At 39.6% G+C, this 14,528-nt stretch overlaps 1 protein-coding gene across 1 annotated transcript; it reads left to right on the forward strand.

Annotated features, from left to right (window-relative positions):
• Nucleotides 1-8,019: 8,019 nt before the first annotated feature.
• LOC102796050 (atypical chemokine receptor 3-like) lies at nt 8,020-13,528 on the forward strand. Its single transcript, XM_006788370.3, has 2 exons — nt 8,020-8,156; nt 10,929-13,528. Exon 2 carries the CDS (start codon nt 10,998-11,000, stop codon nt 12,132-12,134), a length of 1,137 nt encoding a protein of 378 aa, XP_006788433.1. The 5' UTR covers nt 8,020-8,156; nt 10,929-10,997; the 3' UTR covers nt 12,135-13,528.
• Nucleotides 13,529-14,528: the final 1,000 nt, after the last annotated feature.

Genomic DNA, 14,528 nt, shown 5'->3' on the forward strand with positions numbered 1-14,528 from the left:
TAATCCCCCTGCAGTGCCATGTTCACTTGTGTGCATGAAATCTGTGGGGAGACCAGGAATGGGAACCACCTGGGAGAGAGACAAATGGCTTGAGGTAATTTTCCATCGCATGTTGCTCTTGTGATTTTAATCGATCACTTTTTTTCTTTAAAGGACATGATATTTATACTGTACCACCATGTGGATCTTTTTTTTCTTTTTTCCCTCCATTTAACCGAGTCAGACTTCGTTCTGCTAGCATGTTTACCTACATTATTTATTCCATCATCATGTTTGAGTGCTTTGGAGTCGTGTTTATATCCAACAAAACCCACACTGTTTGGTTTTCTCTCAGTGCCTCACGCTCACATAAAACCTAACATGTACTATGTTTGCATTGGAAATGTCGCTTTGTGTAGGTCACCTCGGCATGTTGATGCAACGTAAAAGTTTGAAACTTGTTATAACACTGTGAACTTGATCCCAGGGACCGTACGTCAGCACCAAGGCTTTCATGTACAACCATAAGATGGCAAAGACACCTATAAGTATTGAAATATTGCTGCAGGCTTCTCCAAAACAACACCGCATTCCAGAAATCCTGATGGTCCATTTTTCATCTAATGTGACAGGACAATAGGGGTGAAAGTTACCTACAATTTCTGTGAACTTTGTCAGCAGGATCGAAAGGCAATGTGTTGCATTGCACATATCAGGATTGTCAGGATAGGATTACCAGATTAGCTGTAAACCCTGAGGTACAAAAAGAGAGGGACACCTTCTCCTGCAGCTTGTGGAGAGATTCTGTCATTCACTAATCCATACTGGACGTTCAGTGTCCCCTGGGGCTGGACTTTTCTTCGCCTATTACCTATCTCCTGCATGATCTCAGTGACCTGGCTCATAGTAATGAACATGAGCAGTTTGTTGTGTGTGTGTAAAGGAAAGAAAAAGAGTGTGGGGTGTGTAAAAGGCTTGGGGAAAGCAGAATTTGCTTTTTGTTTGAATTACCAGTGCGTGCAGAGATGATGGACAAAGTCAATGGAGTATATGAGCCGCAGCCGGTCATGGCCAACGACTTAGCATGAAGGCACTGACAGATTCAGTGAGGTAAGGGAACGTAGAGCAAAAAGAAAGCTCTTCCAGAGAGCCAGAGGAAAACAATGGGAAGAAGTTAAGACTTCAAAGTGACTGCTCTGGTCTCTAATATTAAAAAAAAGGAAGGATCAGTTTACTGTCTTGGAAGTGATCAATCCACAGAGAATTATCTTTACAGTTCTGTTCAGGGTTTTTAAGTTTTGTACCATCTTTAAACTGATCCCTCACAAGTATGCTGCTTTGTTTCACTCTTATTGTTCTCTTCAGAGCCATTTTCCTCACAGGAGGAAGCGTTTTTTTCAGCAAAAAAGCTCCAAAAACCCCTCAGAACGCAGATATAACTTACCAGTGAACATAATGGATCTTTTGGCAGCTTAAGACCTATTTCCCCTAAGAGCAAAAAGGAGAGTGAATACATTAACCAGATGGCCAGGATTTAAAAAAAAAAAAAAAAAGCTTACATAATCAATTGTTTCAGGCAATTTTAGGAATATTTTTGCATAAATGTTAGGCACAGAGACTTTTGACATTTTCCTTTTTTTTTTTTGACATCTGAGCAGGTCTCAGGTTTCACCTACATTCATGGAGCTGTTGTAAGGTATGCTCGGTCAGTGTGAGGAATGCCTTGATTGCTACATTTCCTGACAGAGACGCACTGTCTCTGCCAGACGCGCACCTGCACGAACAGATCCCGAAAGATCACCTCATCAGAAGCTCCGGTAAAAATATATTATTTTGGCAGAGAGGGGTTGCAAAAACCCGAGACAGCTTAATAAATAACTTCCAATCTTTTGTCCTTTGAATAGCTTTGTAAGGTTCAGTGGTCACCCCTCCCTCACGTTCATGCACTCCCTGACAAGCTCCATCCTTGTGCGAGCTGCTTTCAGCTTCACTCACGCAGGTCCTTCTCGGCTTGAAAGATAAATGTAAATGAATAAGTAATTAAGTGAAAAATGAGTGAGGTTGGAGCAGTGGATAAGCTGGAATGTGCGGGTGTAGAAAAGTACACGGGGGAGCCTTTGAATGGACATTTGCAAGAAAAAGAATGTGTCGGTCAAACCCGCCACCGTGAAGCAGGGCTAGACAATGCAAACAGCCGTCATTTGCAATAACTGATGCAGTCTTTCTCCGTTTTGTTCCTACTCACTGTTTTCCCATTTCAGCATCCCTTTCATCATCTTTTTCAATCCACTTATCTCCTTTTTTTTTTTTTTTTTTTTTTTTGTTTGATATGTTTATTGATTAGCATTCAAATATCTCAGTGAAGACAGAACAAAGATTTACCACAAAGCAAGAAAGCATGAGACAAGGCTAATCAAAAGGTATTGGCTGAAGCATTTGCTTATTACGCCAACCCTTTTAACAAAAGATCTTTTAGCATGCAGCTCCTGTACACAGGGCTCGAAGCAAATAATAAAATTCAATTCAATTCAATTTCATTTATATAGCGCCAAATCACAACAAATGTCGCCTCAAGGCGCTTCATAGATACAGAGAGAAAAGCCCAACAATCATATGACCCCCTATGAGCAAGCACTTTGGCGACAGTGGGAAGGAAAAACTCCCTTTTAACAGGAAGAAACCTCCGGCAGAACCCGGCTCAGGGAGGGGCGGCCATCTGCTGCGACCGGTTGGGGTGAGAGAAGGCAAACAAAGCAAAAACAAAACAAACAAACAAACAAACAAGAAAAAACACCACCACCTTAGTAAGTAACTACATCAAAGCAAAAGAATCAAAAGGTTTTCTGTTTTTTGTTTTTGTTTTTTTTTTTTGCTCTTTTCATTCTTGATATATATATTTTTCTAATACTCTATTTTTAAACATATTTTTAAACAAGGAAAATGAACTACACCTTTTTAAATCACTGTCATAACTATTCCACAGGTTAACTCCCCTAACAGAAACACATCTCTGCTTTATATTTGTCCTTATCTTGTTTTTTTTAAAGAAATCTGTTCCCCTTAAGTCATATTGACTCTCTCTGACTTTGAACAGCTTCTGAGTACTGGGGCAAAGCAAGTTATTTTGTGCTTTATACATTATCTGTGCCATTTTATATTCAACTAAATCATAAAATTTCAGGGTATTCAGATTAATAAACAAAATGTTATTTGGTTCTATATAGTTTGATTGGTTTATAATTCTTATAGCTCTTTTTTGCAACTTGAAAATAGGAAGAGTGTTCGTTTTATATGCATTACCCCATATCTCCAGACAGTAAGTCATATATGGAAGCAACAGAGTACAATAGAGTGTGTATAATGATTTTTTGTTCAGGACATGCTTTGTTTTATAGAGAATAGCAATGGTTTTTGACATTTTTGTTTTCACATGGTTTATATGAGACTTCCAACTCAGCTTATCATCAATTATCTCCTGACAGTTTATCCTGCTTCATCTTGATTTAATTGGGCAAATATCTCTCAAAAACTGTGCTTGAATGATTAAAAACAGTAAGCCTTTATCAAAACAGATAACTCAGGATGTCTCTATTTAAGCCTGTGCAAATGAAGAGTCAAATGCTGCATCTCAGGAATTTTGGCAAAGACAAGCAGATTTTACTTAACCTTGTTCCCTTAGCGAACAACCCTGTCTAAAAGAGTTTTATAGTCTGTATAGCATGAAAAGAAAAGATTAATTGTGGACTCTACGTGTAGCCTGGTACGTGCTAGGTGTGGGATTAGTGAATCAGACGTGGAATAACACAAGCATTAAAGCTGAGTTAAGTAATACTTGACCACTTAAGGGCAGTGGAAAAAATACACATGACTTATAAACTAACAACTACTGTGTCAGTGTATTATTTTAAAATATGGCTCCTATTTACTTACTTTAGAGATCCAGAATATTAACCACACATCTTTTTAGATACAGTTTCTCTTAGTTTACCAGGTTTTCTGGACTTGATGACAAATACTTTTTGCTTTCTTCTCAACCAAATGAACTTCTGAAGGAAATTCTCTCAGATGTTTTCTCTCTCTTTCTCTCTCTCACGACATATATATGCAGTAAACATCATGGCAGCAGCTAAAATGAACCGCATGAAGACGTGAGCTGAAGATGTTTTTAAGTAAATAAAGTCAAAATGTCTCTAATGTTATCTAAGTGAATTCTTTACTCATTACACCTTTATTAAGGATATTTTGTGGCAGAAAGCATGTTGAAAGCAGAAAGTACACAACACACACTCTCACACACACCCAGCCACCCCTGCTGTTCCCACTCTGGCTTCCCTGTGAATGAGGACAGCAGAACAGAGGTTGGCAGCAGTCTGCGGAGCGACGGATGCTTATCAGAAAGGCTTACAAATCCCCCCCCTGATGCTCTTGATATGGAGGACAATGGGTATGCGTGCGTAGTGGGAACTCTCTCTAAAGCCTTATTGAAACTGACTTCACTACTTTGCTCTTTAATGAGGTCAGAGTAGCCTGCTGGCTGTATTTCATTGCTGTATACAAGGCATGCAGTCATAATAAACTTTAGCCCAATTGGTGACCCAAGCAGGTCAACAATATCATTTTCATAAAGAAAGGCTGGACACTCTGTACCTGGTTAAGTCAATACTTCCCTCATTAAACACAACATCAAAGACATTACTTCCCTCTGAGCCCGATCAAAGTATATTATTATGATTTGACAAAGCAAATATCCTTTTGCAGTGGACTCCTTAAATAAATCCCACAGGTTCTGACTCTCTTTGTGGTCCCGTCTTTGTATTGAACTTGGGGTTAATTGCTCCGGTGGTGGCAAAAGCAGCTGTGAGGCCACCAGAGTTGCAGGTGAGCAGAAGCTTTCAACAAACACACAAACCTCCCACGCTGCTTTGTGGCGGTTTCAAAGACCATTCTTGAAATGAGACAGCGTAAGAGTCAAATAAGAGGATAAAGACTGAAGTAAAACTGAAGAAAACCTTTAAAACGAGCACTGCATTTCATGAATTCTTTAAGAAAAAAAAATAGACAACACCCGCAACACCCCTTTGCATCACGATTTGGTCAGATTGTTCAAAATGAACCTGAAACACAGCAAATATTAGACAAAAATGCAACTGTCATTATTCAGAGGGTGTTTTCAGTTATCTTTCTGGGGCTGAATGTTGGGTTTAACCCATGTCTTGGTTTTGGGTGGGAGCTGAAAACAGTAAATGTGATTTACTGAATGTCTGCAACTGGTTTCATATTTAGTTGACTAGGGCGGGTGCGGCAGGGAGTTGCCCTCATATGAATATGTCTGCTGAATATAATGATTTTATCCTCAGCACTGGGATGTACTTGTTGTAATTATTTTATACATAATACATGTAATTTATTTTGCTGTATGAATTAGTGTAAAATTGGAGTTTTGAAATAATAACAAATATGTTTTCATCATTTTTCCAATCATATCATCATGTTTTAATGATTTCTACCAGTTTTCTTTCCATTTGTACCAACACAGTCTCACTGCAGTTTGTGAAATTGCTACTAAGACAAGTGAAGGGCTCTTACTTTGAAAGAATGATTAGGTCTACTGTGGGAAGTTGGAAAGTTGGCGTATCACATGGGACTTTAACCCAGGACACTGGGGCTCAAATAGCGTATGATACCATTGTTTTTAGACTTCCTCTGTTATTTTGCCTTCACACCAGCAACAGCCATTATCTTCATCTCGTTCTTGGGAGCGTGATATCTCTTCTGTCTCTTGAAATAATTTTTTCAACTTTTGGAACAAATGTTCCCTTTGACTCAAAGAGGAGTAAGTCACACGACACTGTGACCTCAGAAACATATTTTTGGCCACAGTTCAAGAATAATAATGACATAATTTCACACCAGTGAAAACTTAAATTGCAATATGTGAAACTGTCCTGAAAGAAAAAAGAATCTGGCCATTATCCAACATCATAACTTTTGAGCAGAAGGCGATAGCATGACCGTAGTTCACGTTTAAATACTGAATTGAAGACACTGATCTGTGGTGTCCTCCAAAGTCCACACTTTAAAATATTTCAGTACACCTGGCTGATAGAAGCATACAAGCTACTTGATTGAGTTTATCATTGTTTGAGTTAAAAGTATTAGAAAAACCTGTTTGGCAGAAAGCCTTGAAGACAAACTTGTTCCATGTGTCTGTAGGCCTCTGCTGCTGGGAGACCTCCCTGATGCACTGATCACTGCTTCTCACTTGCACTCTTAGTGCACTTGTATGCTCCTTTGGGGATATATATAAATATATATTTATTTATTCTTTATTCATTGGACAGTGGGGATATTACATATTCATAAACTTACCGTATTACCAGTAACAGTACTACAAAGTATTTCCTCTAATGGTTTCTTTAAAAATAATATCCTTTGGGTATTATTTAACAGGAACAAAGGGTGTTGAAGTAACAGTCAGGAGTATAGCAGTATTCGCCAAAATTTCAAATAGTTACAATAACAATATACATACATCTCTGTATTACAAAGTGGAAGAGTTACTGTGACTGCCCTGCCAGTGTCTGTGTCGGTTGTGTCTCGAGACACATTCAGTTCATAGTTTGACAAACGTTTCCATCTGCAATCAGTGCGAGCCTGTGATCTTTTTCATTAGATGTATAAGATCAACAATTGCTATCTATTCTTCTTTTGTGTGTGTGTGTGTGCAGGGGGTGGGGGAGTAGGGTGTGTGTGTGTGTGTGTGTGTGTGTGTGTGTGTGTGTGTTTGCAAGAGGGGGAGTAGGTTGTGTGTGTGTGTGTAACCAAATAGTAACCACTTAGTTATTTGTTAAAGTATCCATTTCTGTTCAAATGAAAATCAGTGTTTCCCAACACAAAGACACAAAGCTGGTAGGGTATGTTAACATTTAGAACCTTTTCCATTCCAGAGATGTGTAACTGCTTGACCTCCTTTGGATATTATTAACTTAATATCTTCTCTCTTGTACTGTTGCATTTCTCTCCCTTTCTCTTTCTGCGAGCTCTAGAGCTGGATGTTCCTGATCTACCCCACCAAACTGCCAAGTATTTTTTGTTATCTGTGTTTATCTATTGTTTCTCCGCTCTACTCTCAACCTAACCGGTCGAGTTAGATGGTCTCCTTACCTGAGTCTGGTTCACTTGTAGGCTTCTTCCTGTTTTAAAAAGATTTTTTTTACTCCTCCTGCTGCCAAAACTGCAGTCATTGACCTATAAGCGCACTGAGATTACTTCTTTTGTGACTTCCTTAAATATAAATAGAGCTCCAGTGAATTGAAGGAAAATAGTGAAGATAAGCCCATAAGCAAAAAAACGAAAAAAAAACATAAAAACAAAAAAACAACAACAACACTTTGACCATCTGCCAATAATGTTGACTCCTATGAGTTCTGTGTGAACCATCTGAACAGGTTGTGTTTATATATCTTATCAGATTTTTCATATATGCCAACTGCTTTCCAAAAATGCCAATCATGGCAAAATATAATGCAGTTGCAATACTACAGCTACAGCTAATATACTATGCATAAATACTTAGAAAAACAATGCACATGTAGCACAAAGTTAAAGGTAAATGTTGCATGAAGATTTTTAGGACGTTTAATATCTAAAATGTAAAAATGATTGTCGTGGTCTACATAAAATAATAATAATATTATTATTATTAATAAATGACCCCAAACACCAAGAAGTAATACATCATATGTTTTGTATTGTCTATGTGATAACAGAATAATTATATTACAGTGCATTGTTACAGTGAAGACGTACAAAAATCTGCAGGTTATTTCAAACTTGCAACTGAAATAAAATTTGCCAGTTTTACATATTCTTTTTTAACCGTTTAGTTGAATTAAGGGAACAACAGTGAGGCTAAACCGAAACTCGCTGGGCTGCTGACTGTTGATTGAACGCTTGGCGATGCCATGTCAATACGCATAGCTGTTTAGGACCAGCCTTGGAGGCGTAGCTCTTAGGAGTATCAGCAAGTGCAGAACAGGAGGCTCGCATTCATTTGAGGAGGCGGAGGGAAGCGCACGCAAGTTTCCTGCGGTGGATCTGAAGTTATCTTTTTAACATCAGGGGTTATCGCAAATAAACCCGCTCTTTGAGAGAGGAGAAAAGGAGACGAAAGACAGGTACGGTGCTTAATAAGCAGCTGTGTGGCAGGAAAAGTGTTCTTTTTTTCCCAACTTTTAATACCTCTTAAAAAATTCTTCTGAAATGCGCGACGTAATTTTGACCGTTTACTTCTTATACCAGCAACTGTTTCTGTTCTATTTATTACATTTTGACACTTTTATCGACTCTTTATCGTTATAACAAGTGTCAGACGAGGGGAAAGTATTGCTTAATTGTTCGTGAAACATAAACAGTTTATAATAATAGCCATTTTATTGCTCTCAATCCTTCCAGCCTGTCTGTAATCTGTTTGTTTGCTCCCCTATTCAAATCTGGAGTCGGGCTTCTGTATACCAAGCTCAAATCTGATAACAGACGTTTGTTTCTCGTCTGATATAAATCAACAATGACAACAATGACATTGCATGTCTGTCGTCGGAAGCAACTTGGATTTAGTGCTTGTGCGTAATGACGCACAAAACAGCACTTTTACTGTTCATCTACGCGGAAATCTCATGTCTTGTCCTAAACAGCGAATATCTGATTACAGACTGTGAACTGTAAATCGAGCCTGACTGGAGAAACTTGTGACAAACATGCTGCACCTGCACGATCCGTGTGGGCAGCATTTACACATGAAAATGGTCCTCAGTGCCTTTTATTTTCTGTGTATTGAGATACAAAAGACTTTTAACCTAATTTGTAAGTGGATAGTGGCGAGCTAAATAAAGGAAGAAAAGCTGGAGAAGAAAAGCTGGGGGAGAGAAAAGAGGTACACTGAGCGGTACAGCGAGTAAGACAGAGACGGAGAGATAGAGAGGGGCTTCATGCGCTGTTTGCGTTATCTAACAGTGTGGGTGTTAAAAGGTTAATTAGCTTGAAGCCCGCGGAGCTACCTGGCACCTGCAGGTATTTTCCATACAATATAAGGGAATTAGAAACAATTGAGGGGGATTACACTTTGGAAATCCCTCCAGGATGAATGGGTCTCCATGCCATCCCAAACAATTGAAAGTAAAAGTAAATGTGCGATACGTGACATCTTTTTAAACTGTTTTATCCCAGGCCATGCTAAAGGTAGTACTTCAATTTATTATAATGTAAAAGCAATAATAGGAATGGATGCTGGAAGTAATGCTGGATCTGCATTCAGTATTACCACAGAACCTTTTATCTGATGTTAATATTAAACCAAAAATTCCCTACGTACCCCTTTCTGTTACATGTAATTTAACACTACATATAAATTATAATAATAATTATTATTATTATTATTATTATTATTATTATTATTTTGATTGGAATTTCCTTTTTAACTCATTCTAATGTATAGTATTGCTTAAAAAATGTATTATGTCATCATACTGATGCAAAATCTTTAAAAAATCTAATATTTTCACAAAGTTTTGCAAAAACGTTGTCACCAGTCCTGCATCTTAAAAGCAAAATGGTGCAAAGTAAACTGGACTGACCAATATTACCCAAAATTAGTCAAGGCAGAGGTGTAAAGTGACATAAAATGAAAATAAATAATCAAACTGACTGCAGGCTTTGAGAGCAGCCATAACCTTCCCTAGACAGCTGCACATCTTAATATGTTCCAGCTGTCCTTGTTTAGACTAAAATTCAACTTGTCTTTTTGTTCATCATCGTTTTTGAACTGGTGCCAATTATTATATGTACAGCACCGTTTTCTTACACAGACAGATGTCTGATATGGTCACATTTCACAGCTCTGTGGCGTGCTGTGTCACGCAGTGGTTGGTGACCTCCATGTTTACTGTGGTCGGACCATTCTGAAGGCGTCAAGCCTTCCCGCTGGTCTCCGCGCACAATTCACTCTGTGGGTGTACAAGTCAGTCGGGGGCGACGGCGGGGTTAAGCCTCTTGTGTTCTGGTTTTGATGTATCCCCTTTCACCTCTGATCTTTCACACTGTGTCAAGCTGACAGTTAGCTGAGAGAGACGTCACAGCAGAATGCTGTGAATGAAGACCATGTAAGGGCGAATATTTTGGTGGTCCACCAGGGTGAACAAAATCACACCGGGTTTTAGACTTGCCAAGGTGATCCAGACTGATACTTCTTTAATCTTACATACTGTTTCAGTCACCTTATTTGCTGCATGTATGAAGCCTCTTTTTTTTTTTTTAAAAAATGTGTGTGTGTGTGTGGTGTGCCATGTGCTGCTGCATTATAAGATTCAGATGTTGCAGAATGACGTATTCAAAGTTACGAGCTGCCTTTTCTTTGATCATCTGGGGAGTGACAGCTGATCTTTGCCTGCTTTATGAGCACAAAACAAACAAGACTCTGGCATCAGGTTTCCCACCCTGACCACTGCTTTATCTTGGAATGCCCGGAACGTCCAGGAAATACACCCTGTTTGGACTTCTCGATCCTACTTCCTTGTGTCTAATCTGCACTCTGAGCCAGTGGAGCTAATGTAAACATTTATTGTGCTGCCCCCTGACTGCACATCAATCATAGTAAATCCCACTGTTTGTGACATGGTAACAGAGAGCCTCTATTAAGTCATGAAAGCAGTGTTTTAACAAGTTAACCGCATTAAGATTCTTTGGGATCTGGTGGCATACCACAAGTGGGTTTATGTTTTATTAGTTCATTCAGTGCACATGAGTAAAATAAGCCAGGCTTTATGCAGCAGAACCTCAGATCTTAAATATAATACCCAAAGGTTTGTTGAAAAACCTCTCACATTTGGCAGCTGTGTCATTATCAAAATAAATATATGTTACAAGAAATTATAATTTACTGTCATGTTTTTCAGACTCTGTCCCAATCAGAGGTGGTGTGTGTTACCTCCCAGCGGTCTTTTGTCCTCTCCGAGTGCTGAAAAATGAGTCTAAGCAGCAGTGATATGGAGGTCCTGTGGGACTCTTTGGATGAGCTCAACTTCTCTGACCCATTCAGTAACATAACAAGTGTGGAATCAATGGTGTGTGCAACGGCATTCAACCGTACGGCTCTGCTGAATTCTTTGTGCGTCCTCTACACTTTCATCTTCATCGTCGGCCTGGCCGCTAACGCCCTGGTCCTCTGGGTCAACATCCGCGCACAAAGAGACTCCAGCCCTCGCCACGAGACACACATGTACATCACACACCTGGCAGTTGCGGACTTCTGCGTGTGCGCTACGCTGCCTATATGGGTGAGCTCGCTGGCCCAGCATGGCCACTGGCCCTTTGGTGAAGTGGCATGCAAACTCACGCACCTGCTCTACTTCGTCAACCTTTTCGGGAGCATCTTCTTCCTGGCCTGCATGAGTGTGGATCGCTACCTGAGTGTGACGCGGCATGCAGATGAGGGAGGTGCACGCAGGAAGTTGATCCGCCGTGGTGCGTGTGTAGGGGTGTGGCTTCTGGCTCTGATGGCCTCCGTGCCAGACACCTACTTTTTGCATACTGTGAAGTCAGCACACGGGGACACCATGCTGTGCAGGCCTGAGTACCCAGAGGAGAACCCCAAGGAGTGGATGGTGGGGGTGCAGCTGAGCTTCATCCTGCTTGGCTTTGTTCTCCCCTTCCCCATCATTGCTGTGTTTTACGTCCTGCTGGCCAGAGCTTTTGCTCGCTCCTCTTCTTCTACTTCATCGTCTTCCCCAGTGGAGCAGGAGCGCCATGTGAGCCGCAGGGTGATCCTAGCTTACATTGTGGTTTTTCTGGCCTGCTGGGGGCCCTACCACAGTGTCCTTCTGGCTGACGCTCTGTCACAGCTGGGCGTAGTGCCGCTGACCTGTGGCCTGGAGAATGTGATCTACGTGGCCTTACATCTCACCCAGTGCCTGTCCTTGCTTCACTGCTGTTTCAACCCCATCCTCTACAACTTCATCAACAGAAACTATCGCTATGACCTCATGAAGGCTTTCATTTTCAAATACTCGACGAGGACGGGTCTGGCACGTCTTATCGAGGCTTCGAACGTGTCTGAGGCCGAGTACTCTGCTGTAGCCGTAGAAAACCCACCACAGATTTAAAAGTTACAAATCTCTGCAAAGCATTTAATGAAGCTTTAATTCAGTGTAAACTTATTTTACAGCTGATTTGTTTTGTCTATTATCAGCATTATGTTTGACATTAGAAGACAATGAAAAGAGGAAATGCTAGAGTCACAGGAAAGCTTGAAGATTGTGACACTTCATCTCTGGTGGACTGATTGAAAAGCACTTAGAAAGCAATGTTATTATAAAATCTGTTACAGAAATCATGGAGCTAGTATCATTGCAAAGCCAAACCAGTGATTGTAAATGTGTTAAATTTTTTGCTGTCTATGAATTATATTAGTTGTAAGTTTGTATGTGTATTCAATGTATATATATCTTTGTTTATAGTTGTATTTATATGTGTTTAAATGAGTTTTCCTCTTAAATGTCTTCACACACTGATTTCTGCTCAGAGCTCCACTTCATACAGTGCTGCCTCAGTATTTAAGTCCTGCTGTGTTATTGACCACAACCTCTTCTCACATCAGCAAAAAAAGCCTACTAATAAGACAAAAGACTTTTTTAGGTTTCTACCTATTAAAGGAACACTTCGACTCTTTTGAAAGACAGACTTTTCACTCTGACTGAATTTATGATATTAATGCTATTCTTAAATTTCTAAACTAAACATAAAGACATCAAGTTGCTGATTAGCTCAGCTCAACTTAACCTACCCTCCTACTTTAACCTTACGGCTCAGTTTTATTTTGGTCGTAAATCTTTCCAGACCATCAGTCTGGAACAATCAGCTGTGACTACTGAGCTCAAAGAGTAGATTGATGTCACTTCTGACTGTTCTGGAAGGCATTATACAGTATCCATTGCTGTCACTCTTATCTTGTATCTGTGCTAGTGAGATACACATGTCCATGTGGTATTAATCCTGCTGGGTTATCACGCAGGCCGCAGACAGCGCAAACCTTATGACCAAAATAAATGAAAAGCTTTATTCCTCTCATACAGGCAACACCCAAGTGTTTATTGGCAACCAAATAACAAAAACATCATCATGTTTGCATGTGTGTGTGTATGTGTGTGTGGAGGTGTCCGGGTATTACAGATGCCCTGTGTCTGTGTATGAAAGGGTATGACAGCAAAAGAGGACTTTTACATGTTATAAAATGTAAATAATACAGTCGACCTGACGTCTGTTGTACGAATCAGGATGTTTTCTTTCTTTAATTCTTTCTTTTTTTTATATGCTGACACAGAGCACATCTTCTCAAGTGATTGGTTACATATGTAAGCTGTTACACTGAAATGTTTTTTTTCATGTTGCAATTCGAAAGAAGCTGAGAAGCAAACATGTGTCTACAAGAACAGAGGCATTCCTTTGACACGGTAATGTGTAACATGTGTATTATTCTATATTAAATGCAGACAAAATATTTTGCTTCAGTGATTTCTTCTTCACCCCAAATGATCGTTTATTTTTTCTTAAACTTTTTTTAAAAAATGGAATGTGGTTCAGAAAAAGCTTTTGCTGCACAGTTTGAATAAATCCATCCAAAGAATCATCAATCTTCAGCTAAAAAGACAAGTCAGTATCACTTTTCATTGTTAATCCCAGCTGCCACGTCTAATATACGCTAAACTCTAGGATAGGAGTGGTTCAGCTATAGTTCATGAGATATGGTTTAGTATAAAAAGGAAAACACATTTTCCAGTTATAGTTGTCATACTGAAAAACTAAAGGAAAAGGAAACAGATTTTATTTTCAGGGTCAGATGAAAAGCCTTGATTAGTTCACATCTTGCCACCAGATTATTACAAATGTGGGTTTAATATCTTTTTAGCAGCCGTGCTGCCACCAAATTGCAAAACTGTTCCAAGAAGATGCAAACTAAGCACTTTTTTGGATTTTCATGCCCAGTGCTTGACCTGCAAACTTTCATGTGCATGCAATAAATTCTTTAGCCGGTGCACACCCCTCTAATGGGATGACGAGCTCATTAAGGAATATCATCTTGATGGCCAAGAGGGAGGTATCTTGGCCAAAGTCAACGCTTATGTTTGCCTGAGAGCAGAAGTGTTGATGCAGTTCCTTCCAGTGTTCCCTCCTATCCTGAGGAAATGGATAATATTTTTTTTTCTCAGGAGTCGCTGATAATGTTATCCTCATAATTTAAAGTACCAAAACTCTATTATTTTATCTATAACAATAACTCCGTGTTGGCTTTGTTTCTGAGTCTGTGTCTGCTCTTTCTAACGTTTTAAAACAACACATTTTAAAACAGCTCATCAACCCTTGTCTACATATTGTCAGTGTCTTGACCTCCTTTTATAGGAGCTGCTACTACAGCTGTAGTAACCTTGGGACAGTATAGTCTTGCTGACACGCTGTGTTGCTGTGTTATATTGGAAGCTGAAGAGCAGATCAGCAGTCTT

The sequence above is a fragment of the Neolamprologus brichardi genome, chromosome 16, assembly GCF_056152115.1.
Source record: "Neolamprologus brichardi isolate AB-2024 chromosome 16, ASM5615211v1, whole genome shotgun sequence".
Taxonomy (NCBI): Eukaryota; Metazoa; Chordata; class Actinopteri; order Cichliformes; family Cichlidae; genus Neolamprologus; species Neolamprologus brichardi.